This window comes from Lissotriton helveticus, chromosome 12, assembly GCF_964261635.1.
Source record: "Lissotriton helveticus chromosome 12, aLisHel1.1, whole genome shotgun sequence".
Taxonomy (NCBI): Eukaryota; Metazoa; Chordata; class Amphibia; order Caudata; family Salamandridae; genus Lissotriton; species Lissotriton helveticus.
Window position 1 is genome coordinate 895,270,737 of NC_136073.1, and position 27,760 is coordinate 895,298,496.

The 27,760-nt window shown below is 53.5% G+C and overlaps 1 protein-coding gene across 1 annotated transcript in view; it reads right to left on the bottom strand.

Annotated features, from left to right (window-relative positions):
* SAP25 (Sin3A associated protein 25) overlaps positions 1 to 27,074 on the bottom strand; it is a 204,002-nt gene extending 176,928 nt beyond the window's left edge. The window contains 2 exon segments of the mRNA XM_078668316.1: positions 1,410 to 1,564; positions 26,965 to 27,074. Of these exon segments, the coding sequence (XP_078524442.1) occupies positions 1,410 to 1,564 (155 nt within the window). The 5' untranslated portion in view covers positions 26,965 to 27,074.
* Positions 27,075 to 27,760: the final 686 nt, after the last annotated feature.

Here is a 27,760-nt window from a genome sequence, read left to right on the forward strand (position 1 = left end):
CGCCCCGCACTGGACTCAGACCCTCATCCCTCAGCCAGACCCCGACCCCCGCCCTGACCCTCATCCATCAGCCAGACCCCAGGCCCCGCCCGCCCTGACCCTCACTGGACTCAGACCCCTCATCCCTCATCCAGACCGCAAGCCCCGCCCTGACCCTCACTGGACTCAGACCCTCATCCCTCAGCCAGACCCCAAGCCCCGCCCCTCACTGGACTCAGATCCTCACCCCTCAGCCAGACCGCAAGCCCCGCCCTGACCCTCACTGGACTCAGACCCTCATCCCTCAGCCAGACCCCAAGCCCCGCCCTGACCCTCACTGGACTCAGACCCTCATCCCTCAGCCAGACCCCAAGCCCCGCCCTGACCCTCACTGGACTCAGACCCTCATCCCTCAGCCAAACCCCAAGCCCCGCCCTGACCCTCACTGGACTCAGACCCTCATCCCTCAGCCAAACCCCGCCCTGACCCTCACTGGACTCAGACCCTCATCCCTCAGCCAGACCCCCGCCCTGACCCTCATCCCTCAGCCAGACCCTAGGCCCCGCCCGCCCTGACCCTCACTGGACTCAGAACCCTAATCCCTCATCCAGACCCCAAGCCCCGCCCTGACCCTAACTGGACTCAGACCCTCACCCCTCAGCCAGACCCCAAGCCCCGCCCTGACCCTCACTGGACTCAGACCCTCATCCCTCATCCAGACCCCAAGCCCCGCCCTGACCCTAACTGGACTCAGACCCTCACCCCTCAGCCAGACCCCAAGCCCCGCCCTGACCCTCACTGGACTCAGACCCTCAGCCAGACCCCAGGCCCCGCCCTGACCCTCACTGGACTCAGACCCTCATCCCTCAGCCAGACCCCGACCTGACCCTCATCCATCAGCCAGACCCCAGGCCCCGCCCGCCCTGACCCTCACTGGACTCGGACCCCTCATCCCTCATCCAGACCCCAAGCCCCGCCCCGCCCCTCACTGGACTCAGATCCTCACCCCTCAGCCAGACCGCAAGCCCCGCCCTGACCCTCACTGGACTCAGACCCTCACCCCTCAGCCAGACCGCAAGCCCCGCCCTGACCCTCACTGGACTCAGACCCTCATCCCTCAGCCAGACCCCAAGCCCCGCCCTGACCCTCACTGGACTCAGACCCTCATCCCTCAGCCAGACCCCGACCCCCGCCCTGACCCTCATCCCTCATCCAGACCCCAAGCCTCGCCCCGCCCTGACCCTCACTGGACTCAGATCCTCACCCCTCAGCCAGACCCTAAGCCCCGCCCCGCCCTGACCCCCACTGGACTCAGACCCTCATCCCTCATCCAGACCCCAAGCCCCGCCCTGACCCTCACTGGACTCAGACCCTCACCCCTCAGCCAGACCCCAAGCCCCGCCCCTCCCCCGGTGCCAGGGGCCTCTCACCACACAGTCCGGGGGCCCCTGGCTCGCCTGGGAGCCCCCCCGGCGTCCGAGTCCATGTCAGAGTAGCCCTCGTTCCAGCAGGTGTCATCCGGGGGGTCGTCCGAATCTTTACCCCACGGGGTGTGGCGTGTCCTCTCCATGTCAGCGCCGACCATCTGGAAGGAACGGACACGGATACCAGACATGTCAATCAAAGGGTGACATAGCATAAACATAGCCTCTGTAACATTAGAGATAGCTCGGCTGTCTGGGGTCTGTAAGATCGTTGTAACCTGAGGGATAGCTCAGCTGTCTGGGGTCTGTAAGATCGGTGTACCCTGAGGGATAGCTCAGCTGCCTGAGGTTTGTAAAATGGGTGAACCGGAGGGATAGCTCTGCCATCTGAGGTCTGTAAAATATGTGTAACTTGAGGGATAGCTCAGCTGTGTAAAATCTCTGTAACCCGAGTAATAGTTCTGCTTTCACAGGCGAGTAAAGCCAGTGTAATCTAAGGGATAGCTCTGCTGTCAGAGGTCTGTAAAATCTGTGTAACCTGATCTAAAGCTCTGCTGTGGCCTGTAAAATCTGAGTAAACTGAGGGATAGCTCTGCTGTCTGAGGTCTTACCCGAGGAATACCTGTGCTGTCTGGGGTCTGTAAGATCTATGTAACTGGAGGGATAGCTCGGCTGTGTAAGGTCTGTGTAATCTGAGGGATAGCTCCACTGTGTAAGGTCTGTGTAACCAGAGGGATAGCTCCGCTGTGTAAGGTTTGTGCAAGTGTGGATAGCTCCGCTGTGTAAGGTCTGTGTAACCTGAGGGATAGCTCAGCTGTGTAAGGTCTGTGTAACCTGAGGGATAGCTCTGCTGTGTAAGGTTTGTGTAACCTGAGGGATAGCTCAGCTGTGTAAGGTCTGTGTAACCTGAGGGATAGCTCCGCTGTGTAAGGTCTGTGTAACCTGAGGGATAGCTCAGCTGTGTAAGGTCTGTGTAACCTGAGGGATAGCTCAGCTGTGTAAGGTCTGTGCAAGCTGAGGGATAGCTCCACTGTGTAAGGTCTGTGTAATCTGAGGGATAGCTTAGCTGTGTAAGGTCTCTGTAACCTGAGGGATAGCTCCACTGTGTAAGGTCTGTGTAACCAGAGGGATAGCTCTGCTGTGTAAGGTTTGTGCAAGTGTGGATAGCTCCGCTGTGTAAGGTCTGTGTAACCCGAGGGATAGCTCTGCTGTGTAAGGTCTGTGCAAGCTGTGGGATAGCTCTGCTGTGTAAGGTCTGTGTAACCTGAGGGATAGCTCCGCTGTGTAAGGTCTGTGCAAGCTGTGGATAGCTCCGCTGTGTAAGGTCTGTGCAAGCTGTGGATAGCTCTGCTGTCTAAGGTCTGTGTTACCTGAGGGATAGCTCCGCTGTGTAAGGTCTGTGTAACCTGAGGGATAGCTCCGCTGTGTAAGGTATGTGCAAGCTGTGGATAGCTCCGCTGTGTAAGGTCTGTGCAAGCTGTGGATAGCTCTGCTGTCTAAGGTCTGTGCAAGCTGTGGATAGCTCCGCTGTGTAAGGTCTGTGTAACCCGAGGGATAGCTCTGCTGTGTAAGGTCTGTGCAAGCTGTGGATAGCTCTGCTGTGTAAGGTCTGTGCAAGCTGTGGATAGCTCCGCTGTGTAAGGTCTGTGCAAGCTGTGGATAGCTCCGCTGTGTAAGGTCTGTGCACGCTGTGGATAGCTCTGCTGTGTAAGGTCTGTGCAAGCTGAGGGATAGCTCTGCTGTGTAAGGTCTCTGTAACCTGAGGGATAGCTCAGCTGTGTAAGGTCTGTGTAACCTGAGGGATAGCTCTGCTGTGTAAGGTCTGTACAAGCTGTGGATAGCTCTGCTGTGTAAGGTCTGTGCACGCTGTGGATAGCTCCGCTGTGTAAGGTCTGTGTAAGCTGTGGATAGCTCCGCTGTGTAAGGTCTGTGCAAGCTGTGGATAGCTCCGCTGTGTAAGGTCTGTGCAAGCTGTGGATAGCTCTGCTGTGTAAGGTCTGTGCAAGCTGTGGATAGCTCCGCTGTGTAAGGTCTGTTACCTGAGGGATAGCTCTGCTGTGTAAGGTCTGTGTAACCTGAGGGATAGCTCTGCTGTGTAAGGTCTCTGTAACCTGAGGGATAGCTCTGCTGTGTAAGGTCTGTGTAACCTGAGGGATAGCTCTGCAGTGTAAGGTCTGTGTAACCTGAGGGATAGCTCCGCTGTGTAAGGTCTGTGCAAGCTGTGGATAGCTCCGCTGTGTAAGGTCTGTGCACGCTGTGGATAGCTCTGCTGTGTAAGGTCTGTGTAACCTGAGGGATAGCTCTGCTGTGTAAGGTCTCTGTAACCTGAGGGATAGCTCAGCTGTGTAAGGTCTGTGTAACCTGAGGGATAGCTCTGCTGTGTAAGGTCTGTACAAGCTGTGGATAGCTCTGCTGTGTAAGGTCTGTGCACGCTGTGGATAGCTCCGCTGTGTAAGGTCTGTGTAAGCTGTGGATAGCTCCGCTGTGTAAGGTCTGTGCAAGCTGTGGATAGCTCTGCTGTGTAAGGTCTGTGCAAGCTGTGGATAGCTCCGCTGTGTAAGGTCTGTTACCTGAGGGATAGCTCTGCTGTGTAAGGTCTGTGTAACCTGAGGGATAGCTCTGCTGTGTAAGGTCTCTGTAACCTGAGGGATAGCTCTGCTGTGTAAGGTCTGTGTAACCTGAGGGATAGCTCTGCAGTGTAAGGTCTGTGTAACCTGAGGGATAGCTCCGCTGTGTAAGGTCTGTGCAAGCTGTGGATAGCTCCGCTGTGTAAGGTCTGTGCAAGCTGTGGATAGCTCCGCTGTGTATGGTCTGTGTAACCTGAGGGATAGCTCTGCTGTGTAAGGTCTGTGCAAGCTGTGGGATAGCTCCGCTGTGTAAGGTCTGTGTTACCTGAGGGATAGCTCCGCTGTGTAAGGTCTGTGTAACCTGAGGGATAGCTCCGCTGTGTAAGGTCTGTGCAAGCTGTGGATAGCTCCGTTGTGTAAGGTCTGTGTTACCTGAGGGATAGCTCCGCTGTGTAAGGTCTGTGTAACCTGAGGGATAGCTCCGCTGTGTAAGGTCTGTGCAAGCTGTGGATAGCTCCGCTGTGTAAGGTCTGTTACCTGAGGGATAGCTCCGCTGTGTAAGGTCTGTGTAACCTGAGGGATAGCTCTGCTGTGTAAGGTCTGTGCAAGCTGTGGATAGCTCTGCTGTGTAAGGTCTGTGTAACCTGAGGGATAGCTCTGCTGTGTAAGGTCTGTGTAACCTGAGGGATAGCTCTGCTGTGTAAGGTCAGTGTAACCTGAGGGATAGCTCTGCTGTGTAAGGTCTGTGTTACCTGAGGGATAGCTCCGCTGTGTAAGGTCTGTGCAAGCTGTTTATAGCTCTGCTGTGTAAGGTCTGTGCAAGCTGTGGGATAGCTCCGCTGTGTAAGGTCTGAGTTACCCGAGGGATAGCTCTGCTGTGTAAGGTCTGTGTTACCTGAGGGATAGCTCCGCTGTGTAAGGTCTGTGTAACCTGAGGGATAGCTCTGCTGTGTTAAGTCTGTGCAAGCTGTGGATAGCTCTGCTGTGTAAGGTCTGTGTTACCTGAGGGATAGCTCTGCTGTGTAAGGTCTGTGCAAGCTGTGGGATAGCTCTGCTGTGTAAGGTCTGAGTTACCCGAGGGATAGCTCTGCTGTGTAAGGTCTGAGTTACCCGAGGGATAGCTCTGCTGTGTAAGGTCTGTGTTACCTGAGGGATAGCTCTGCTGTGTAAGGTCTGTGCAAGCTGTGGATAGCTCTGCTGTGTAAGGTCTGTGTAACCTGAGGGATAGCTCCGCTGTATAAGGTCTGTGCAAGCTGAGGGATAGCTCTGCTGTGTAAGGTCTGTGTAACCTGAGGGATAGCTCCGCTGTGTAAGGTCTGTGTAACCTGAGGGATAGCTCTGCTGTGTAAGGTCTGTGTAACCTGAGGGATAGCTCTGCTGTGTAAGGTCTGTGTAACCTGAGGGATAGCTCCGCTGTGTAAGGTCTGAGCAAGCTGTGGATAGCTCTGCTGTGTAAGGTCTGTGTAACCTGAGGGATAGCTCTGCTGTGTAAGGTCTGTGTAACCTGAGGGATAGCTCTGCTGTGTAAGGTCTGTGCAAGCTGTGGGATAGCTCTGCTGTGTAAGGTCTGAGTTACCCGAGGGATAGCTCTGCTGTGTAAGGTCTGTGTTACCTGAGGGATAGCTCGGCTGTGTAAGGTCTGTGTTACCTGAGGGATAGCTCCGCTGTGTAAGGTCTGTGCAAGCTGTGGATAGCTCCGCTGTGTAAGGTCTGTGTTACCTGAGGGATAGCTCTGCTGTGTAAGGTCTGTGTAACCTGAGGGATAGCTCTGCTGTGTAAGGTCTGTGCAAGCTGTGGATAGCTCTGCTGTGTAAGGTCTGTGTAACCTGAGGGATAGCTCTGCTGTGTAAGGTCTGTGCAAGCTGTGGATAGCTCTGCTGTGTAAGGTCTGTGCACGCTGTGGGATAGCTCCGCTGTGTAAGGTCTGTGCAAGCTGTGGATAGCTCTGCTGTGTAAGGTCTGTGTAACCTGAGGGATAGCTCTGCTGTGTAAGGTCTGTGTAACCTGAGGGATAGCTCTGCTGTGTAAGGTCTGTGTAACCTGAGGGATAGCTCTGCTGTGTTAGGTCTGTGCAAGCTGTGGATACCTCTGCTGTGTAAGGTCTGTGTAACCTGAGGGATAGATCAGCTGTGTAAGGTCTGTGTAACCTGAGGGATAGCTCTGCTGTGTAAGGTCTGTGTAACCTGAGGGATAGCTCTGCTGTGTAAGGTCTGTGTAACCTGAGGGATAGCTCCGCTGTGTAAGGTCTGTGCAAGCTGAGGGATAGCTCCGCTGTGTAAGGTCTGTGCAAGCTGTGGATAGCTCCGCTGTGTAAGGTCTGTGCAAGCTGTGGATAGCTCCGCTGTGTAAGGTCTGTGTAACCTGAGGGATAGCTCCGCTGTGTAAGGTCTGTGCAAGCTGTGGGATAGCTCTGCTGTGTAAGGTCTGTGCAAGCTGTGGGATAGCTCTGCTGTGTAAGGTCTGAGTTACCCGAGGGATAGCTCCGCTGTGTAAGGTCTGTGCAAGCTGTGGATAGCTCCGCTGTGTAAGGTCTGTGTTACCTGAGGGATAGCTCTGCTGTGTAAGGTCTGTGTAACCTGAGGGATAGCTCCGCTGTGTAAGGTCTGTGTAACCTGAGGGATAGCTCCGCTGTGTAAGGTCTTTGCATGCTGTGGATAGCTCTGCTGTGTAAGATGTGTGCACACTGTGGGATAGCTCAGCTGTGTAAGGTCTGTGTAACCTGAGGGATAGCTCCGCTGTGTAAGGTCTGTGCAAGCTGTGGATAGCTCCGCTGTGTAAGGTCTGTTACCTGAGGGATAGCTCCGCTGTGTAAGGTCTGTGTTACCTGAGGGATAGCTCTGCTGTGTAAGGTCTGTGTAACCTGAGGGATAGCTCTGATGTGTAAGGTCTGTGCAAGCTGTGGATAGCTCTGCTGTGTAAGGTCTGTGTAACCTGAGGGATAGCTCTGCTGTGTAAGGTCTGTGCAAGCTGTGGATAGCTCTGCTGTGTAAGGTCTGTGCACGCTGTGGGATAGCTCTGATGTGTAAGGTCTGTGCAAGCTGTGGATAGCTCTGCTGTGTAAGGTCTGTGTAACCTGAGGGATAGCTCTGCTGTGTAAGGTCTGTGCAAGCTGTGGATAGCTCTGCTGTGTAAGGTCTGTGCACGCTGTGGATAGCTCTGCTGTGTAAGGTCTGTGTAACCTGAGGGATAGCTCTGCTGTGTAAGGTCTGTGTAACCTGAGGGATAGCTCTGCTGTGTAAGGTTTGTGCAACCTGAGGGATAGCTCCGCTGTGTAAGGTATGTGCAAGCTGTGGATAGCTCCGCTGTGTAAGGTCTGTGCAAGCTGTGGATAGCTCCGCTGTGTAAGGTCTGTGCAAGCTGTGGATAGCTCCGCTGTGTAAGGTCTGTGTAACCTGAGGGATAGCTCCGCTGTGTAAGGTCTGTGCAAGCTGTGGATAGCTCTGCTGTGTAAGGTCTGTGTAACCTGAGGGATAGCTCCGCTGTGTAAGGTCTGTGTAACCTGAGGGATAGCTCCGCTGTGTAAGGTCTGTGCAAGCTGTGGATAGCTCTGCTGTGTAAGGTCTGTGTAACCTGAGGGATAGCTCCGCTGTGTAAGGTCTGTGTAACCTGAGGGATAGCTCTGCTGTGTAAGGTTTGTGTAACCTGAGGGATAGCTCCGCTGTGTAAGGTCTGTGTAACCTGAGGGATAGCTCCGCTGTGTAAGGTCTGTGCAAGCTGTGGATAGCTCCGCTGTGTAAGGTCTGTGTTACCTGAGGGATAGATCTGCTGTGTACGGTCTGTGTTACCTGAGGGATAGCTCCGCTGTGTAAGGTCTGTGCACGCTGTGGATAGCTCCCCCTGTGTAAGGTCTGTGCAAGCTGTGGATAGCTCCCCTGTGTAAGGTCTGTGCACGCTGTGGATAGCTCCCCCTGTGTAAGGTCTGTGCAAGCTGTGGATAGCTCCGCTGTGTATGGTCTGTGTAACCTGAGGGATAGCTCTGCTGTGTAAGGTCTGTGCAAGCTGTGGATAGCTCAGCTGTGTAAGGTCTGTGCAAGCTGTGGATAGCTCCGCTGTGTAAGGTCTGTGTTACCTGAGGGATAGCTCCGCTGTGTAAGGTCTGTGTAACCTGAGGGATAGCTCCGCTGTGTAAGGTCTGTGCAAGCTGTGGATAGCTCCGTTGTGTAAGGTCTGTGTTACCTGAGGGATAGCTCCGCTGTGTAAGGTCTGTGTAACCTGAGGGATAGCTCCGCTGTGTAAGGTCTGTGCAAGCTGTGGATAGCTCCGCTGTGTAAGGTCTGTGTTACCTGAGGGATAGCTCCGCTGTGTAAGGTCTGTGTAACCTGAGGGATAGCTCTGCTGTGTAAGGTCTGTGCAAGCTGTGGATAGCTCTGCTGTGTAAGGTCTGTGTAACCTGAGGGATAGCTCTGCTGTGTAAGGTCTGTGTAACCTGAGGGATAGCTCTGCTGTGTAAGGTCAGTGTAACCTGAGGGAAAGCTATGCTGTGTAAGGTCTGTGTTACCTGAGGGATAGCTCCGCTGTGTAAGGTCTGTGCAAGCTGTTTATAGCTCTGCTGTGTAAGGTCTGTGCAAGCTGTGGGATAGCTCCGCTGTGTAAGGTCTGTGCAAGCTGTGGGATAGCTCCGCTGTGTAAGGTCTGTGTAACCTGAGGGATAGCTCTGCTGTGTAAGGTCTGTGCACGCTGAGGGATAGCTCTGCTGTGTAAGGTCTGAGTTACCCGAGGGATAGCTCTGCTGTGTAAGGTCTGTGTTACCTGAGGGATAGCTCCGCTGTGTAAGGTCTGTGTAACCTGAGGGATAGCTCTGCTGTGTAAGGTCTGTGCAAGCTGAGGGATAGCTCTGCTGTGTAAGGTCTGTGGAAGCTGTGGATAGTTCTGCTGTGTACGGTCTGTGTTACCTGAGGGATAGCTCCGCTGTGTAAGGTCTGTGCACGCTGTGGATAGCTCCCCCTGTGTAAGGTCTGTGCAAGCTGTGGATAGCTCCCCTGTGTAAGGTCTGTGCACGCTGTGGATAGCTCCCCCTGTGTAAGGTCTGTGCAAGCTGTGGATAGCTCCGCTGTGCATGGTCTGTGTAACCTGAGGGATAGCTCTGCTGTGTAAGGTCTGTGCAAGCTGTGGATAGCTCAGCTGTGTAAGGTCTGTGCAAGCTGTGGATAGCTCCGCTGTGTAAGGTCTGTGTTACCTGAGGGATAGCTCCGCTGTGTAAGGTCTGTGTAACCTGAGGGATAGCTCCGCTGTGTAAGGTCTGTGCAAGCTGTGGATAGCTCCGTTGTGTAAGGTCTGTGTTACCTGAGGGATAGCTCCGCTGTGTAAGGTCTGTGTAACCTGAGGGATAGCTCCGCTGTGTAAGGTCTGTGCAAGCTGTGGATAGCTCCGCTGTGTAAGGTCTGTGTTACCTGAGGGATAGCTCCGCTGTGTAAGGTCTGTGTAACCTGAGGGATAGCTCTGCTGTGTAAGGTCTGTGCAAGCTGTGGATAGCTCTGCTGTGTAAGGTCTGTGTAACCTGAGGGATAGCTCTGCTGTGTAAGGTCTGTGTAACCTGAGGGATAGCTCTGCTGTGTAAGGTCAGTGTAACCTGAGGGATAGCTCTGCTGTGTAAGGTCTGTGTTACCTGAGGGATAGCTCCGCTGTGTAAGGTCTGTGCAAGCTGTTTATAGCTCTGCTGTGTAAGGTCTGTGCAAGCTGTGGGATAGCTCCGCTGTGTAAGGTCTGTGCAAGCTGTGGGATAGCTCCGCTGTGTAAGGTCTGTGTAACCTGAGGGATAGCTCTGCTGTGTAAGGTCTGTGCACGCTGTGGGATAGCTCTGCTGTGTAAGGTCTGAGTTACCCGAGGGATAGCTCTGCTGTGTAAGGTCTGTGTTACCTGAGGGATAGCTCCGCTGTGTAAGGTCTGTGTAACCTGAGGGATAGCTCTGCTGTGTAAGGTCTGTGCAAGCTGTGGATAGCTCTGCTGTGTAAGGTCTGTGTTACCTGAGGGATAGCTCTGCTGTGTAAGGTCTGTGCAAGCTGTGGGATAGCTCTGCTGTGTAAGGTCTGAGTTACCCGAGGGATAGCTCTGCTGTGTAAGGTCTGAGTTACCCGAGGGATAGCTCTGCTGTGTAAGGTCTGTGTTACCTGAGGGATAGCTCTGCTGTGTAAGGTCTGTGCAAGCTGTGGATAGCTCTGCTGTGTAAGGTCTGTGTAACCTGAGGGATAGCTCCGCTGTGTAAGGTCTGTGCAAGCTGAGGGATAGCTCTGCTGTGTAAGGTCTGTGTAACCTGAGGGATAGCTCCGCTGTGTAAGGTCTGTGTAACCTGAGGGATAGCTCTGCTGTGTAAGGTCTGTGTAACCTGAGGGATAGCTCTGCTGTGTAAGGTCTGTGTAACCTGAGGGATAGCTCCGCTGTGTAAGGTCTGAGCAAGCTGTGGATAGCTCTGCTGTGTAAGGTCTGTGTAACCTGAGGGATAGCTCTGCTGTGTAAGGTCTGTGTAACCTGAGGGATAGCTCTGCTGTGTAAGGTCTGTGCAAGCTGTGGGATAGCTCTGCTGTGTAAGGTCTGAGTTACCCGAGGGATAGCTCTGCTGTGTAAGGTCTGTGTTACCTGAGGGATAGCTCGGCTGTGTAAGGTCTGTGTTACCTGAGGGATAGCTCCGCTGTGTAAGGTCTGTGCAAGCTGTGGATAGCTCCGCTGTGTAAGGTCTGTGTTACCTGAGGGATAGCTCTGCTGTGTAAGGTCTGTGTAACCTGAGGGATAGCTCTGCTGTGTAAGGTCTGTGCAAGCTGTGGATAGCTCTGCTGTGTAAGGTCTGTGTAACCTGAGGGATAGCTCTGCTGTGTAAGGTCTGTGCAAGCTGTGGATAGCTCTGCTGTGTAAGGTCTGTGCACGCTGTGGGATAGCTCCGCTGTGTAAGGTCTGTGCAAGCTGTGGATAGCTCTGCTGTGTAAGGTCTGTGTAACCTGAGGGATAGCTCTGCTGTGGAAGGTCTGTGTAACCTGAGGGATAGCTCTGCTGTGTAAGGTCTGTGTAACCTGAGGGATAGCTCTGCTGTGTTAGGTCTGTGCAAGCTGTGGATACCTCTGCTGTGTAAGGTCTGTGTAACCTGAGGGATAGATCAGCTGTGTAAGGTCTGTGTAACCTGAGGGATAGCTCTGCTGTGTAAGGTCTGTGTAACCTGAGGGATAGATCAGCTGTGTAAGGTCTGTGTAACCTGAGGGATAGCTCCGCTGTGTAAGGTCTGTGCAAGCTGTGGGATAGCTCTGCTGTGTAAGGTCTGAGTTACCCGAGGGATAGCTCTGCTGTGTAAGGTCTGTGTTACCTGAGGGATAGCTCTGCTGTGTAAGGTCTGTGTAACCTGAGGGATAGCTCCGCTGTGTAAGGTCTGTGTAACCTGAGGGATAGCTCCGCTGTGTAAGGTCTGTGCATGCTGTGGATAGCTCTGCTGTGTAAGATCTGTGCACGCTGTGGGATAGCTCAGCTGTGTAAGGTCTGTGTAACCTGAGGGATAGCTCCGCTGTGTAAGGTCTGTGCAAGCTGTGGATAGCTCAGCTGTGTAAGGTCTGTGCAAGCTGTGGATAGCTCAGCTGTGTAAGGTCTGTGTAACCCGAGGGATAGCTCTGCTGTGTAAGGTCTGTGCAAGCTGTGGATAGCTCAGCTGTGTAAGGTCTGTGCAAGCTGTGGATAGCTCAGCTGTGTAAGGTCTGTGCAAGCTGTGGATAGCTCAGCTGTGTAAGGTCTGTGCAAGCTGTGGATAGCTCCGCTGTGTAAGGTCTGTGCAAGCTGTGGATAGCTCCGCTGTGTAAGGTCTGAGTTACCCGAGGGATAGCTCTGCTGTGTAAGGTCTGTGTAACCTGAGGGATAGCTCCGCTGTGTAAGGTCTGTGTAACCTGAGGAATAGCTCCGCTGTGTAAGGTCTGTGCATGCTGTGGGTAGCTCTGCTGTGCAAGGTCTGTGCACGCTGTGGGATAGCTCAGCTGTGTAAGGTCTGTGTAACCTGAGGGATAGCTCCGCTGTGTAAGGTCTGTGCAAGCTGTGGATAGCTCAGCTGTGTAAGGTCTGTGCACGCTGTGGGATAGCTCAGCTGTGTAAGGTCTGTGTAACCTGAGGGATAGCTCCGCTGTGTAAGGTCTGTGCAAGCTGTGGATAGCTCCGCTGTGTAAGGTCTGTGCATGCTGTGGATAGCTCTGCTGTGTAAGGTCTGTGCAAGCTGTGGATAGCTCCGCTGTGTAAGGTCTGTGTTACCTGAGGGATAGCTCTGCTGTGTAAGGTCTGTGTTACCTGAGGGATAGCTCCGCTGTGTAAGGTCTGTGTTACCTGAGGGATAGCTCTGCTGTGTAAGGTCTGTGTTACCTGAGGGATAGCTCCGCTGTGTAAGGTCTGTGCAAGCTGTGGATAGCTCCGCTGTGTAAGGTCTGTGTTACCTGAGGGATAGCTCTGCTGTGTAAGGTCTGTGTAACCTGAGGGATAGCTCTGCTGTGTAAGGTCTGTGCAAGCTGTGGATAGCTCTGCTGTGTAAGGTCTGTGTAACCTGAGGGATAGCTCCGCTGTGTAAGGTCTGTGCAAGCTGTGGATAGCTCTGCTGTGTAAGGTCTGTGTAACCTGAGGGATAGCTCTGCTGTGTAAGGTCTGTGCAAGCTGTGGATAGCTCTGCTGTGTAAGGTCTGTGTAACCTGAGGGATAGCTCTGCTGTGTAAGGTCTGTGCAAGCTGTGGATAGCTCCGCTGTGTAAGGTCTGTGCACGCTGTGGGATAGCTCCGCTGTGTAAGGTCTGTGCAAGCTGTGGATAGCTCTGCTGTGTAAGGTCTGTGTAACCTGAGGGATAGCTCTGCTGTGTAAGGTCTGTGTAACCTGAGGGATAGCTCTGCTGTGTAAGGTCTGTGTAACCTGAGGGATAGCTCTGCTGTGTTAGGTCTGTGCAAGCTGTGGATACCTCTGCTGTGTAAGGTCTGTGTAACCTGAGGGATAGCTCTGCTGTGTAAGGTCTGTGTAACCTGAGGGATAGCTCTGCTGTGTAAGGTCTGTGTAACCTGAGGGATAGCTCCGCTGTGTAAGGTCTGTGCAAGCTGAGGGATAGCTCCGCTGTGTAAGGTCTGTGCAAGCTGAGGGATAGCTCCGCTGTGTAAGGTCTGTGCAAGCTGTGGATAGCTCCGCTGTGTAAGGTCTGTGTTACCTGAGGGATAGCTCTGCTGTGTAAGGTCTGTGTAACCTGAGGAATAGCTCTGCTGTGTAAGGTCCGTGCAAGCTGTGGATAGCTCTGCTGTGTAAGGTCTGTGTAACCCGAGGGATAGCTCTGCTGTGTAAGGTCTGTGCAAGCTGTAGATAGCTCCGCTGTGTAAGGTCTGTGCAAGCTGTGGATAGCTGCGCTGTGTAAGGTCTGCACGCTGTAGATAGCTCTGCTGTGTAAGGTCTGTGTAACCTGAGGGATAGCTCTGCTGTGTAAGGTCTGTGTAACCTGAGGGATAGCTCTGCTGTGTAAGGTCTGTGTAACCTGAGGGATAGCTCCGCTGTGTAAGGTCTGTGCAAGCTGTGGATAGCTCCGCTGTGTAAGGTCTGTGCAAGCTGTGGATAGCTCCGCTGTGTAAGGTCTGTGCAAGCTGTGGATAGCTCCGCTGTGTAAGGTCTGTGTAACCTGAGGGATAGCTCCGCTGTGTAAGGTCTGTGCAAGCTGTGGATAGCTCTGCTGTGTAAGGTCTGTGTAACCTGAGGGATAGCTCCGCTGTGTAAGGTCTGTGTAACCTGAGGGATAGCTCCGCTGTGTAAGGTATGTGCAAGCTGTGGATAGCTCTGCTGTGTAAGGTCTGTGTAACCTGAGGGATAGCTCCGCTGTGTAAGGTTTGTGTAACCTGAGGGATAGCTCCGCTGTGTAAGATCTGTGTAACCTGAGGGATAGCTCCGCTGTGGAAGGTCTGTGCAAGCTGTGGATAGCTCCGCTGTGTAAGGTCTGTGTTACCTGAGGGATAGATCTGCTGTGTACGGTCTGTGTTACCTGAGGGATAGCTCCGCTGTGTAAGGTCTGTGCACGCTGTGGATAGCTCCCCCTGTGTAAGGTATGTGCAAGCTGTGGATAGCTCCCCTGTGTAAGGTCTGTGCAGGCTGTGGATAGCTCCCCCTGTGTAAGGTCTGTGCAAGCTGTGGATAGCTCCCCTGTGTAAGGTCTGTGCAAGCTGTGGATAACTCAGCTGTGTAAGGTCTGTGCAAGCTGTGGATAGCTCCGCTGTGTAAGGTCTGTGCACGCTGTGGATAGCTCCCCCTGTGTAAGGTCTGTGCACGCTGTGGATAGCTCCCCCTGTGTAAGGTCTGTGCAAGCTGTGGATAGCTCCCCTGTGTAAGGTCTGTGCAAGCTGTGGATAGCTCAGCTGTGTAAGGTCTGTGCAAGCTGTGGATAGCTCAGCTGTGTAAGGTCTGTGCAAGCTGTGGATAGCTCAGCTGTGTAAGGTCTGTGCACGCTGTGGATAGCTCCCCTGTGTAAGGTCTGTGCACGCTGTGGATAGCTCAGCTGTGTAAGGTCTGTGCACGCTGTGGATAGCTCCCCCTGTGTAAGGTCTGTGCAAGCTGTGGATAGCTCCCCTGTGTAAGGTCTGTGCACGCTGTGGATAGCTCCCCCTGTGTAAGGTCTGTGCAAGCTGTGGATAGCTCCCCTGTGTAAGGTCTGTGCAAGCTGTGGATAACTCAGCTGTGTAAGGTCTGTGCAAGCTGTGGATAGCTCCGCTGTGTAAGGTCTGTGCACGCTGCGGATAGCTCCCCCTGTGTAAGGTCTGTGCACGCTGTGGATAGCTCCCCCTGTGTAAGGTCTGTGCAAGCTGTGGATAGCTCCCCTGTGTAAGGTCTGTGCAAGCTGTGGATAGCTCAGCTGTGTAAGGTCTGTGCAAGCTGTGGATAGCTCAGCTGTGTAAGGTCTGTGCAAGCTGTGGATAGCTCAGCTGTGTAAGGTCTGTGCACGCTGTGGATAGCTCCGCTGTGTAAGGTCTGTGCATGCTGTGGATAGCTCAGCTGTGTAAGGTCTGTGCAAGCTGTGGATAGCTCAGCTGTGTAAGGTCTGTGCACGCTGTGGATAGCTCCCCTGTGTGAGGTCTGTGCACGCTGTGGATAGCTCAGCTGTGTAAGGTCTGTGCACGCTGTGGATAGCTCAGCTGTGTAAGGTCTGTGCACGCTATGGATAGCTCCCCTGTGTAAGGTCTGTGCACGCTGTGGATAGCTCAGCTGTGTAAGGTCTGTGCACGCTGTGGATAGCTCCCCTGTGTAAGGTCTGTGCACGCTGTGGATAGCTCAGCTGTGTTAGGTCTGTGCACGCTGTGGATAGCTCAGCTGTGTAAGGTCTGTGCAAGCTGTGGATAGCTCCGCTGTGTAAGGTCTGTGGAAGCTGTGGATAGTTCTGCTGTGTAAGGTCTGTGCACGGTGTGTATAGCTCAGCTGTGTAAGGTCTGTGCAAGCTGTGGATAGCTCAGCTGTGTAAGGTCTGTGCAAGCTGTGGATAGCTCTGCTGTGTAAGGTCTGTGGAAGCTGTGGATAGTTCTGCTGTGTAAGGTCTGTGTAACCTGAGGGATAGCTCCGCTGTGTAAGGTCTGTGCAAGCTGAGGATAGCTCCGCTGTGTAAGGTCTGTGCAAGCTGTGGGATAGCTCTGCTGTGTAAGGTCTGTGCACGCTGTGGATAGCTCTGCTGTGTAAGGTCTGTGCAAGCTGTGGATAGCTCTGCTGTGTAAGGTCTGTGGAAGCTGTGGATAGTTCCGCTGTGTAAGGTCTGTGCACGCTGTGGATAGCTCAGCTGTGTAAGGTCTGTGCACGCTGTGGATAGCTCAGCTGTGTAAGGTCTGTGCACGCTGTGGATAGCTCAGCTGTGTAAGGTCTGTGCACGCTGTGGATAGCTCCCCTGTGTAAGGTCTGTGCACGCTGTGGATAGCTCAGCTGTGTAAGGTCTGTGCACGCTGTGGATAGCTCCCCTGTGTAAGGTCTGTGCACGCTGTGGATAGCTCAGCTGTGTAAGGTCTGTGCACGCTGTGGATAGCTCTGCTGTGTAAGGTCTGTGGAAGCTGTGGATAGCTCTGCTGTGTAAGGTCTGTGCACGCTGTGGATAGCTCCCCTGTGTAAGGTCTGTGCACGCTGTGGATAGCTCATCTGTGTAAGGTCTGTGCACGCTGTGGATAGCTCTGCTGTGTAAGGTCTGTGGAAGCTGTGGATAGTTCTGCTGTGTAAGGTCTGTGTAACCTGAGGGATAGCTCCGCTGTGTAAGGTCTGTGCAAGCTGTGGATAGCTCTGCTGTGTAAGGTCTGTGGAAGCTGTGGATAGTTCCGCTGTGTAAGGTCTGTGCACGCTGTGGATAGCTCAGCTGTGTAAGGTCTGTGCAAGCTGTGGATAGCTCCGCTGTGTAAGGTCTGTGCAAGCTGGGGATAGCTCCGCTGTGTAAGGTCTGTGCAAGCTGGGGATAGCTCCGCTGTGTAAGGTCTGTGCAAGCTGTGGGATAGCTCTGGTGTGTAAGGTCTGTGCAAGCTGTGGGATAGCTCTGCTGTGTAAGGTCTGTGTAACCTGAGGGATAGCTCCGCTGTGTATGGTCTGTGCAAGCTGGGGATAGCTCCGCTGTGTAAGGTCTGTGCACGCTGTGGATAGCTCCGCTGTGTAAGGTCTGGCAAGCTGTGGGATAGCTCCGCTGTGTAAGGTCTGTGCAAGCTGTGGGATAGCTCTGGTGTGTAAGGTCTGTGCAAGCTGTGGGATAGCTCTGCTGTGTAAGGTCTGTGTAACCTGAGGGATAGCTCTGCTGTGTAAGGTCTGTGCAAGCTGGGGATAGCTCCGCTGTGTAAGGTCTGTGCACGCTGTGGATAGCTCTGCTGTGTAAGGTCTGTGGAAGCTGTGGATAGTTCTGCTGTGTAAGGTCTGTGTAACCTGAGGGATAGCTCCGCTGTGTAAGGTCTGTGCAAGCTGTGGATAGCTCTGCTGTGTAAGGTCTGTGGAAGCTGTGGATAGTTCCGCTGTGTAAGGTCTGTGCACGCTGTGGATAGCTCAGCTGTGTAAGGTCTGTGCAAGCTGTGGATAGCTCTGCTGTGTAAGGTTTGTGCAAGCTGGGGATAGCTCCGCTGTGTAAGGTCTGTGCAAGCTGTGGATAGCTCCGCTGTGTAAGGTCTGTGCAAGCTGTGGGATAGCTCTGGTGTGTAAGGTCTGTGCAAGCAAGGGATAGCTCCGCTGTGTAAGGTCTGTGCACGCTGTGGATAGCTCCGCTGTGTAAGGTCTGTGCAAGCTGTGGATAGCTCCGCTGTGTAAGGTCTGTGCAAGCTGTGGATAGCTCAGCTGTGTAAGGTCTGTGCACGCTGTGGATAGCTCAGCTGTGTAAGGTCTGTGCACGCTGTGGATAGCTCCCCTGTGTAAGGTCTGTGCACGCTGTGGATAGCTCCGCTGTGTAAGGTCTGTGCAAGCTGTGGATAGCTCCGCTGTGTAAGATCTGTATAACCTGAGGGATAGCTCTGCTGTGTAAGGTCTGTGCAAGCTGTGGGATAGATCTGCTGTGTAAGGTCTGAGTTACCCGAGGGATAGCTCCGCTGTGTAAGGTCTGTGCAAGCTGTGGATAGCTCCGCTGTGTAAGGTCTGTGCAAGCTGTGGATAGCTCCGCTGTGTAAGGTCTGTGCAAGCTGAGGGATAGCTCCGCTGTGTAAGGTCTGGCAAGCTGTGGGATAGCTCTGCTGTGTAAGGTCTGTGTAACCTGAGGGATAGCTCTGCTGTGTAAGGTCTGTGCAAGCTGTGGATAGCTCCGCTTTGTAAGGTCTGGCAAGCTGTGGGATAGCTCTGCTGTGTAAGGTCTGTGCAAGCTGTGGGATAGCTCTGCTGTGTAAGGTCTGTGCAAGCTGTGGATAGCTCTGCTGTGTAAGGTCTGTGCAAGCTGTGGGATAGCTCCGCTGTGTAAGGTCTGTGCAAGCTGTGGGATAGCTCCGCTGTGTAAGGTCTGTGCAAGCTGTGGGATAGCTCTGCTGTGTAAGGTCTGTATAACCTGAGGGATAGCTCTGCTGTGTAAGGTCTGTGCAAGCTGAGGGATAGCTCCGCTGTGTAAGGTCTGTGTTACCTGAGGGATAGCTCCGCTGTGTAAGGTCTGTGCAAGCTGAGGGATAGCTCTGCTGTGTAAGGTCTGTGGAAGCTGTGGATAGCTCCGCTGTGTAAGGTCTGTGTAACCTGAGGGATAGCTCCGCTGTGTAAGGTCTGGCAAGCTGTGGGATAGCTCTGCTGTGTAAGGTCTGTGCAAGCTGTGGATAGCTCTGCTGTGTAAGGTCTGTGCAAGCTGAGGGATAGCTCCGCTGTGTAAGGTCTGTGCAAGCTGTGGGATAGCTCTGCTGTGTAAGGTCTGTGCAAGCTGAGGGATAGCTCCGCTGTGTAAGGTCTGTGCAAGCTGAGGGATAGCTCCGCTGTGTAAGGTCTGTGTTACCTGAGGGATAGCTCCGCTGTGTAAGGTCTGTGCAAGCTGAGGGATAGCTCCGCTGTGTAAGGTCTGTGTAACCTGAGGGATAGCTCTGCTGTGTAAGGTCTGTACAAGCTGTGGATAGCTCTGCTGTGTAAGGTCTGTGCAAGCTGTGGATAGCTCCGCTGTGTAAGGTCTGTGCAAGCTGTGGATAGCTCAGCTGTGTAAGGTCTGTGCAAGCTGTGGATAGCTCCGCTGTGTAAGGTCTGTGCAAGCTGTGGATAGCTCCGCTGTGTAAGGTCTGTGCAAGCTGTGGATAGCTCAGCTGTGTAAGGTCTGTGCAAGCTGTGGATAGCTCCGCTGTGTAAGGTCTGTGTAACCTGTGGGATAGCTCCGCTGTGTAAGGTCTGTGCAAGCTGTGGATAGCTCCGCTGTGTAAGGTCTGTGCAAGCTGTGGATAGCTCAGCTGTGTAAGGTCTGTGCAAGCTGTGGATAGCTCCGCTGTGTAAGGTCTGTGTAACCTGAGGGATAGCTCTGCTGTGTAAGGTCTGTGCAAGCTGGGGATAGCTCCGCTGTGTAAGGTCTGTGTTACCTGAGGGATAGCTCTGCTGTGTAAGGTCTGGCAAGCTGTGGATAGCTCTGCTGTGTAAGGTCTGTGCAAGCTGTGGGATAGCTCCGCTGTGTAAGGTCTGTGCAAGCTGTGGGATAGCTCCGCTGTGTAAGGTCTGTGCAAGCTGTGGGATAGCTCTGCTGTGTAAGGTCTGTGTAACCTGAGGGATAGCTCTGCTGTGTAAGGTCTGTGCAAGCTGAGGGATAGCTCTGCTGTGTAAGGTCTGGCAAGCTGTGGATAGCTCTGCTGTGTAAGGTCTGGCAAGCTGTGGGATAGCTCCGCTGTGTAAGGTCTGTGCAAGCTGTGGGATAGCTCTGGTGTGTAAGGTCTGTGCACGCTGTGGGATAGCTCTGCTGTGTAAGGTCTGTGCAAGCTGAGGGATAGCTCTGCTGTGTTAGGTCTGTGCAAGCTGTGGATAGCTCTGCTGTGTAAGGTCTGTGTAACCTGAGGGATAGCTCTGCTGTGTAAGGTCTGTGCAAGCTGAGGGATAGCTCTGCTGTGTAAGGTCTGTGCATGCTGTGGGTAGCTCTGCTGTGCAAGGTCTGTGTAACCTGAGGGATAGCTCTGCTGTGTAAGGTCTGTGCAAGCTGTGGATAGCTCAGCTGTCTGAGGTCTGTGCACGCTGTGGGATAGCTCCGCTGTGTAAGGTCTGTGCAAGCTGTGGATAGCTCCGCTGTGTAAGGTCTGTGCAAGCTGAGGGATAGCTCTGCTGTGTAAGGTCTGTGCAAGCTGTGGATAGCTCAGCTGTGTAAGGTCTGTGCAAGCTGTGGATAGCTCAGCTGTGTAAGGTCTGTGCAAGCTGTGGGATAGCTCTGGTGTGTAAGGTCTGTGCACGCTGTGGGATAGCTCTGCTGTGTAAGGTCTGTGCAAGCTGTGGGATAGCTCAGCTGTGTAAGGTCTGTGCAAGCTGTGGGATAGCTCTGCTGTGTAAGGTCTGTGCAAGCTGAGGGATAGCTCCACTGTGTAAGGTCTGTGCAAGCTGAGGGATAGCTCTGCTGTGTAAGGTCTGTGCACGCTGTGGATAGCTCCGCTGTGTAAGGTCTGTGCAAGCTGTGGATAGCTCTGCTGTGTAAGGTCTGGCAAGCTGTGGGATAGCTCCGCTGTGTAAGGTCTGTGCAAGCTGTGGGATAGCTCTGGTGTGTAAGGTCTGTGCACGCTGTGGGATAGCTCTGCTGTGTAAGGTCTGTGCAAGCTGAGGGATAGCTCTGCTGTGTTAGGTCTGTGCAAGCTGTGGATAGCTCTGCTGTGTAAGGTCTGTGTAACCTGAGGGATAGCTCTGCTGTGTAAGGTCTGTGCATGCTGTGGGTAGCTCTGCTGTCTAAGGTCTGTGTTACCTGAGGGATAGCTCCGCTGTGTAAGGTCTGTGTAACCTGAGGGATAGCTCCGCTGTGTAAGGTATGTGCAAGCTGTGGATAGCTCCGCTGTGTAAGGTCTGTGCATGCTGTGGATAGCTCTGCTGTCTAAGGTCTGTGCAAGCTGTGGGTAGCTCTGCTGTGCAAGGTCTGTGTAACCTGAGGGATAGCTCTGCTGTGTAAGGTCTGTGCAAGCTGTGGATAGCTCAGCTGTCTGAGGTCTGTGCACGCTGTGGGATAGCTCCGCTGTGTAAGGTCTGTGCAAGCTGTGGATAGCTCCGCTGTGTAAAGTCTGTGCAAGCTGAGGGATAGCTCAGCTGTGTAAGGTCTGTGCAAGCTGAGGGATAGCTCAGCTGTGTAAGGTCTGTGCAAGCTGAGGGATAGCTCAGCTGTGTAAGGTCTGTGCAAGCTGTGGGATAGCTCTGCTGTGTAAGGTCTGTGCAAGCTGTGGATAGCTCAGCTGTCTGAGGTCTGTGCACGCTGTGGGATAGCTCCGCTGTGTAAGGTCTGTGCAAGCTGTGGGATAGCTCCGCTGTGTAAGGTCTGTGTTACCTGAGGGATAGCTCCGCTGTCTGAGGTCTGTGCACGCTGTGGGATAGCTCCGCTGTGTAAGGTCTGTGTAACCTGAGGGATAGCTCTGCTGTGTTAGGTCTGTGCAAGCTGTGGATAGCTCTGCTGTGTAAGGTCTGTGTAACCTGAGGGATAGCTCTGCTGTGTAAGGTCTGTGTAACCTGAGGGATAGCTCTGCTGTGTTAGGTCTGTGCAAGCTGTGGATAGCTCTGCTGTGTAAGGTCTGTGCACGCTGTGGGATAGCTCTGCTGTGTAAGGTCTGTGTAACCTGAGGGATAGCTCTGCTGTGTAAGGTCTGTGCAAGCTGTGGATAGCTCCGCTGTGTAAGGTCTGTGCAAGCTGTGGATAGCTCCGCTGTGTAAGGTCTGTGCAAGCTGTGGATAGCTCCGCTGTGTAAGGTCTGTGCAAGCTGTGGATAGCTCAGCTGTGTAAGGTCTGTGCAAGCTGTGGGATAGCTCCGCTGTGTAAGGTCTGTGCAAGCTGTGGATAGCTCCGCTGTGTAAGGTCTGTGCAAGCTGTGGATAGCTCAGCTGTGTAAGGTCTGGCAAGCTGTGGGATAGCTCCGCTGTGTAAGGTCTGTGCAAGCTGTGGATAGCTCCGCTGTGTAAGGTCTGTGCAAGCTGTGGATAGCTCCGTTGTGTAAGGTCTGTGCAAGCTGTGGATAGCTCAGCTGTGTAAGGTCTGTGCAAGCTGTGGATAGCTCAGCTGTGTAAGGTCTGTGCAAGCTGTGGGATAGCTCCGCTGTGTAAGGTCTGTGCAAGCTGTGGGATAGCTCCGCTGTGTAAGGTCTGTGCAAGCTGTGGGATAGCTCCGCTGTGTAAGGTCTGTGTAACCTGAGGGATAGCTCCGCTGTGTAAGGTCTGTGCAAGCTGTGGATAGCTCAGCTGTGTAAGGTCTGTGCAAGCTGTGGGATAGCTCCGCTGTGTAAGGTCTGTGCAAGCTGTGGGATAGCTCCGCTGTGTAAGGTCTGTGCAAGCTGTGGATAGCTCCGCTGTGTAAGGTCTGTCCAAGCTGTGGATAGCTCCGCTGTGTAAGTTCTGGCAAGCTGTGGGATAGCTCCGCTGTGTAAGTTCTGGCAAGCTGTGGGATAGCTCCGCTGTGTAAGGTCTGTGCAAGCTGTGGATAGCTCCGCTGTGTAAGGTCTGTGTAACCTGAGGGATAGCTCTGCTGTGTAAGGTCTGTGTAACCTGAGGGATAGCTCCGCTGTGTAAGGTCTGTGCAAGCTGTGGATAGCTCCGCTGTGTAAGTTCTGGCAAGCTGTGGGATAGCTCTGCTGTGTAAGGTCTGTGCACGCTGTGGGATAGCTCTGCTGTGTAAGGTCTGTGCAAGCTGTGGATAGCTCCGCTGTGTAAGGTCTGGCAAGCTGTGGGATAGCTCCGCTGTGTAAGGTCTGTGCAAGCTGTGGGATAGCTCTGCTGTGTAAGGTCTGTGTAACCTGAGGGATAGCTCTGCTGTGTAAGGTCTGTGCACACTGTGGATAGCTCTGCTGTGTAAGGTCTGTGCAAGCTGAGGGATAGCTCCGCTGTGTAAGGTCTGTGCAAGCTGTGGATACCTCCGCTGTGTAAGGTCTGTCCAAGCTGTGGATAGCTCCGCTGTGTAAGTTCTGGCAAGCTGTGGGATAGCTCTGCTGTGTAAGGTCTGTGCAAGCTGTGGGATAGCTCCGCTGTGTAAGGTCTGTGCAAGCTGTGGGATAGCTCTGGTGTGTAAGGTCTGTGCACGCTGTGGGATAGCTCTGCTGTGTAAGGTCTGTGCAAGCTGTGGATAGCTCCGCTGTGTAAGGTCTGTGCAAGCTGAGGGATAGCTCCGCTGTGTAAGGTCTGTGTTACCTGAGGGATAGCTCCGCTGTGTAAGGTCTGTGCAAGCTGTGGATAGCTCTGCTGTGTAAGGTCTGTGCAAGCTGAGGGATAGCTCCGCTGTGTAAGGTCTGTGTTACCTGAGGGATAGCTCCGCTGTGTAAGGTCTGTGCAAGCTGTGGATAGCTCCGCTGTGTAAGGTCTGTGTAACCTGAGGGATAGCTCTGCTGTGTAAGGTCTGTGTAACCTGAGGGATAGCTCCGCTGTGTAAGTTCTGGCAAGCTGTGGGATAGCTCTGCTGTGTAAGGTCTGTGCACGCTGTGGGATAGCTCTGCTGTGTAAGGTCTGTGCAAGCTGTGGATAGCTCCGCTGTGTAAGGTCTGGCAAGCTGTGGGATAGCTCCGCTGTGTAAGGTCTGTGCAAGCTGTGGGATAGCTCCGCTGTGTAAGGTCTGTGCAAGCTGTGGGATAGCTCTGCTGTGTAAGGTCTGTGCAAGCTGTGGGATAGCTCTGCTGTGTAAGGTCTGTGTAACCTGAGGGATAGCTCCGCTGTGTAAGGTCTGTGGAAGCTGTGGGATAGCTCCGCTGTGTAAGGTCTGTGCAAGCTGTGGATAGTTCTGCTGTGTAAGGTCTGTGCAAGCTGTGGATAGCTCCGCTGTGTAAGGTCTGTGCAAGCTGTGGATAGCTCCGCTGTGTAAGGTCTGTGTAACCTGAGGGATAGCTCTGCTGTGTAAGGTCTGTGTAACCTGAGGGATAGCTCTGCTGTGTAAGGTCTGTGTTACCTGAGGGATAGCTCTGCTGTGTAAGGTCTGTGTAACCTGAGGGATAGCTCAGCTGTGTAAGGTCTGTGTAAGCTGTGGATAGCTCAGCTGTGTAAGGTCTGTGTAACCTGAGGGATAGCTCAGCTGTGTAAGGTCTGTGTAACCTGAGGGATAGCTCTGCTGTGTAAGGTCTGTGTAACCTGAGGGATAGCTCTGCTGTGTAAGGTCTGTGCAAGCTGTGGATACCTCTGCTGTGTAAGGTCTGTGTAACCTGAGGGATAGATCAGCTGTGTAAGGTCTGTGTAACCTGAGGGATAGCTCTGCTGTGTAAGGTCTGTGCACGCTGTGGATAGCTCTGCTGTGTAAGGTCTGTGCACGCTGTGGGTAGCTCTGCTGTGCAAGGTCTGTGTAACCTGAGGGATAGCTCAGCTGTCTGAGGTCTGTGCACGCTGTGGGATAGCTCCGCTGTGTAAGGTCTGTGCAAGCTGTGGATAGCTCCGCTGTGTAAGGTCTGTGCAAGCTGAGGGATAGCTCTGCTGTGTAAGGTCTGTGCACGCTGTGGATAGCTCCGCTGTGTAAGGTCTGTGTAACCTGAGGGATAGCTCAGCTGTCTGAGGTCTGTGCACGCTGTGGGATAGCTCCGCTGTGTAAGGTCTGTGCAAGCTGTGGATAGCTCCGCTGTGTAAGGTCTGTGCAAGCTGAGGGATAGCTCTGCTGTGTAAGGTCTGTGCACGCTGTGGATAGCTCCGCTGTGTAAGGTCTGTGCAAGCTGGGGATAGCTCCGCTGTGTAAGGTCTGTGCAAGCTGTGGATAGCTCCGCTGTGTAAGGTCTGTGCAAGCTGAGGGATAGCTCTGCTGTGTAAGGTCTGTGCACGCTGTGGATAGCTCCGCTGTGTAAGGTCTGTGTTACCTGAGGGATAGCTCTGCTGTGTAAGGTCTGTGTTACCTGAGGGATAGCTCCGCTGTGTAAGGTCTGTGTAACCTGAGGGATAGCTCAGCTGTGTAAGGTCTGTGCAAGCTGTGGGATAGCTCTGCTGTGTAAGGTCTGTGTAACCTGAGGGATAGCTCCGCTGTGTAAGGTCTGTGCAAGCTGTGGATAGCTCCGCTGTGTAAGGTCTGTGTAACCTGAGGGATAGCTCCGCTGTGTAAGGTCTGTGTAACCTGAGGGATAGCTCTGCTGTGTAAGGTCTGTGTAACCTGAGGGATAGCTCTGCTGTGTAAGGTCTGTGCACGCTGTGGATAGCTCTGCTGTGTAAGGTCTGTGTAACCTGAGGGATAGCTCTGCTGTGTAAGGTCTGTGGAAGCTGTGGATAGCTCTGCTGTGTAAGGTCTGTGTAACCAGAGGGATAGCTCCGCTGTGTAAGGTCTGTGTAACCTGAGGGATAGCTCTGCTGTGTAAGGTCTGTGGAAGCTGTGGATAGCTCTGCTGTGTAAGGTCTGTGTAACCTGAGGGATAGCTCTGCTGTGTAAGGTCTGGCAAGCTGTGGATAGCTCCGCTGTGTAAGGTCAGTGTAACCTGAGGGATAGCTCCACTGTGTAAGGTCTGTGCAAGCTGTGGATAGCTCCGCTGTGTAAGGTCAGTATAACCTGAGGGATAGCTCCACTGTGTAAGGTCTGTGCAAGCTGTGGATAGCTCCGCTGTGTAAGGTCAGTGTAACCTGAGGGATAGCTCCACTGTGTAAGGTCTGTGCAAGCTGTGGATAGCTCCGCTGTGTAAGGTCTGTGCAAGCTGAGGGATAGCTCTGCTGTGTAAGGTCTGTGTAACCTGAGGGATAGCTCTGCTGTGTAAGGTCTGTGTAACCTGAGGGATAGCTCTGCTGTGTAAGGTCTGTGTAACCTGAGGGATAGCTCTGCTGTGTAAGGTCTGTGCAAGCTGTGGATAGCTCCGCTGTGTAAGGTCAGTGTAAGCTGTGGATAGCTCAGCTGTGTAAGGTCAGTGTAAGCTGTGGATAGCTCAGCTGTGTAAGGTCTGTGTAACCTGAGGGATAGCTCTGCTGTGTAAGGTCTGTGTAACCTGAGGGATAGCTCTGCTGTGTAAGGTCTGTGCAAGCTGTGGATAGCTCCGCTGTGTAAGGTCAGTGTAACCTGAGGGATAGCTCTGCTGTGTAAGGTCTGTGCAAGCTGAGGGATAGCTCCGCTGTGTAAGGTCTGTGTAACCTGAGGGATAGCTCTGCTGTGTAAGGTCTGTGCAAGCTGAGGGATAGCTCCGCTGTGTAAGGTATGTGCAAGCTGTGGATAGCTCCGCTGTGTAAGGTATGTGCACGCTGTGGGATAGCTCTGCTGTCTGTGAGATCTGCAGACCCTGGCTGGCGGTCTGTCCTGCTGGCTGGGATCAGTGCCAGTGTTTTGCGTTCAGTGACCTTGGGCCGAGCACTGCACGTGGGAACCGAGAGCCCCGTGTGTAAGGAGCAGCCCCCCCCCACCCCCCACCCCCACCAAGAGCACACGGTGCGCTGCAAAGACTCACAGGAAAGGGAACAATCAGACAAAAGCACGAACTTAAGATGCAAAGACTAACAGACCCGCAATGGAAGACGGACTACAACGCGCCCCTGTGGGCCTCACAGGCCCCAACAGGAGGTAAAGTACCCTCACCCCGCCATAAAAATAGGTTTACTTTCCCCCGCGTCTAGCTATGAGGAGGAAATAAAGGGTCTTTTTCCAGGGGCTGTGTGTTCCCGGGACTCTCCCTAATAAACGAACTGCATTCTGGGACTTGCAGCCTAAACTCTCTCTGACGGACTAGTTCCACTAAAGTGTCAGAAGTGAGACTAAAAGTTGGTTGTGAAAGTCAAGCCCACAACCAATCAGACAACAAAAATGAAACATAGGGACAACCTCCCTCTATGTCTTCGGGGACACTGTTAGCAGTTCGGGACTTTTGTCTGATAGCGAAATGCATTCTGGGAGTTGTAGTCTTATTTTGCTTTAATGCAACTCATTAGACGAACACACCTGAAATCACTCATCTGTTGATCAAAACTTTGGACCTCAGACCTTACCAACCAGCTCTCCGGCTGCAAACACACGTGCAAGCTGGTGGCCCAGGTCTCTGCAGCAGGCGCAGCGACCCACGCAGCTAGAATGAGTGACCGACACGTGCTACCTTCAAACCACATCAATAAAGTTTTTCCAGATCGACTGTCCAAAGCATAGACCGGCCTCACTCGTCCCTAAAATGACATATTTACCAGATCGCCCCTATAATGTGCCACCAGACCCCGAAAAGAAACCAAGCAATGTTCACATAAAAGTGAAAGTAAAACGCAGGGATGGCAGCTCGGCGGGTGGAAGGCCTCGTAGTGCGTACTCAGGGCACAACCGGTAAATGAAGGATTCTCACCCTCGCCTCCAAGACCCCCGGAGAGCCCCCCCCCCGGTGCAGACTGGACTTTCAAATTATTTTACTTACACGTCTCAACGAGGTTCAACAATCACAGACACGCTGCGCCCGGCCGGGGCTGGGGTTTGTGTATGTGAGGGGTGCCCGGGCAGTTGGAGGGTGAATTAAAGCACATCACACACGTCTCTGGACCCCCCCCCCCCCCCTGCCCCCCACCACCCGTACCTGCAGACGGCGGCATCAGAGGTGGCGGCCGCAGCTGGAGGCGCCTCCTGGCGCGGCTGGCGGTCCCGGAGTGAGCTCTGCCCCCCCAGAAGCGGCATCTTTAGGAGGAGAGTGACCCCCACCGTCCCCCCCGCCCCTCCCACGTGCAGCGCCTGGACGTGAACTGAAAGGGGGGGGGGCGCTGCCCAGACTGAGAGATAAAGGTGCCATCCTCCCGTGGGGGAATTTACAGCTCCTGAGATAACGATCTCATCCTAGGAGGGGGTCGCCCCACCCCCAATCACACTTCTGTACACTTACAAACAAGCACTGGAAGTGTAGCCAGGGCCTGGCTGCAGGGGGACAGCCCGTGCCGGGACCCCACAACTAAAATATATTTTATTATCATTCTTTCTGTCTGAGGTCTGTGCTTGCCCCAGCCGTGTAAGGTAAATAAGCAGCAACTACGGCTGTGTTGTACATAATCTTGAAAAGGCTTCAGTTCTCAAATGACGGGACTGTGAAAGATCTACGAAAAAAGTCTCTTTGAAGTTTCCTCAAAGGCAGTGAAGGCGGCGCTGCGGCAGAGGTGAGATTTTATTTTTCACCCCAGGGCAAAAACAGAGAGCCCTATAGGGACCCGTCTCACTTAAAGCCCTAATTATTGCGAACAATAGACAGCAAGAAGGGACTGAGGCTCGGACAGTCCGAGTTGGAATGCAGAGCTGCTCTGCGATTGGTTGGGAGAGGGTTGCACGATTCGTGGCCCGGGGACTGGGGTTACATCTTTTTTATTTAATTATTTGTTTCCTTTCAT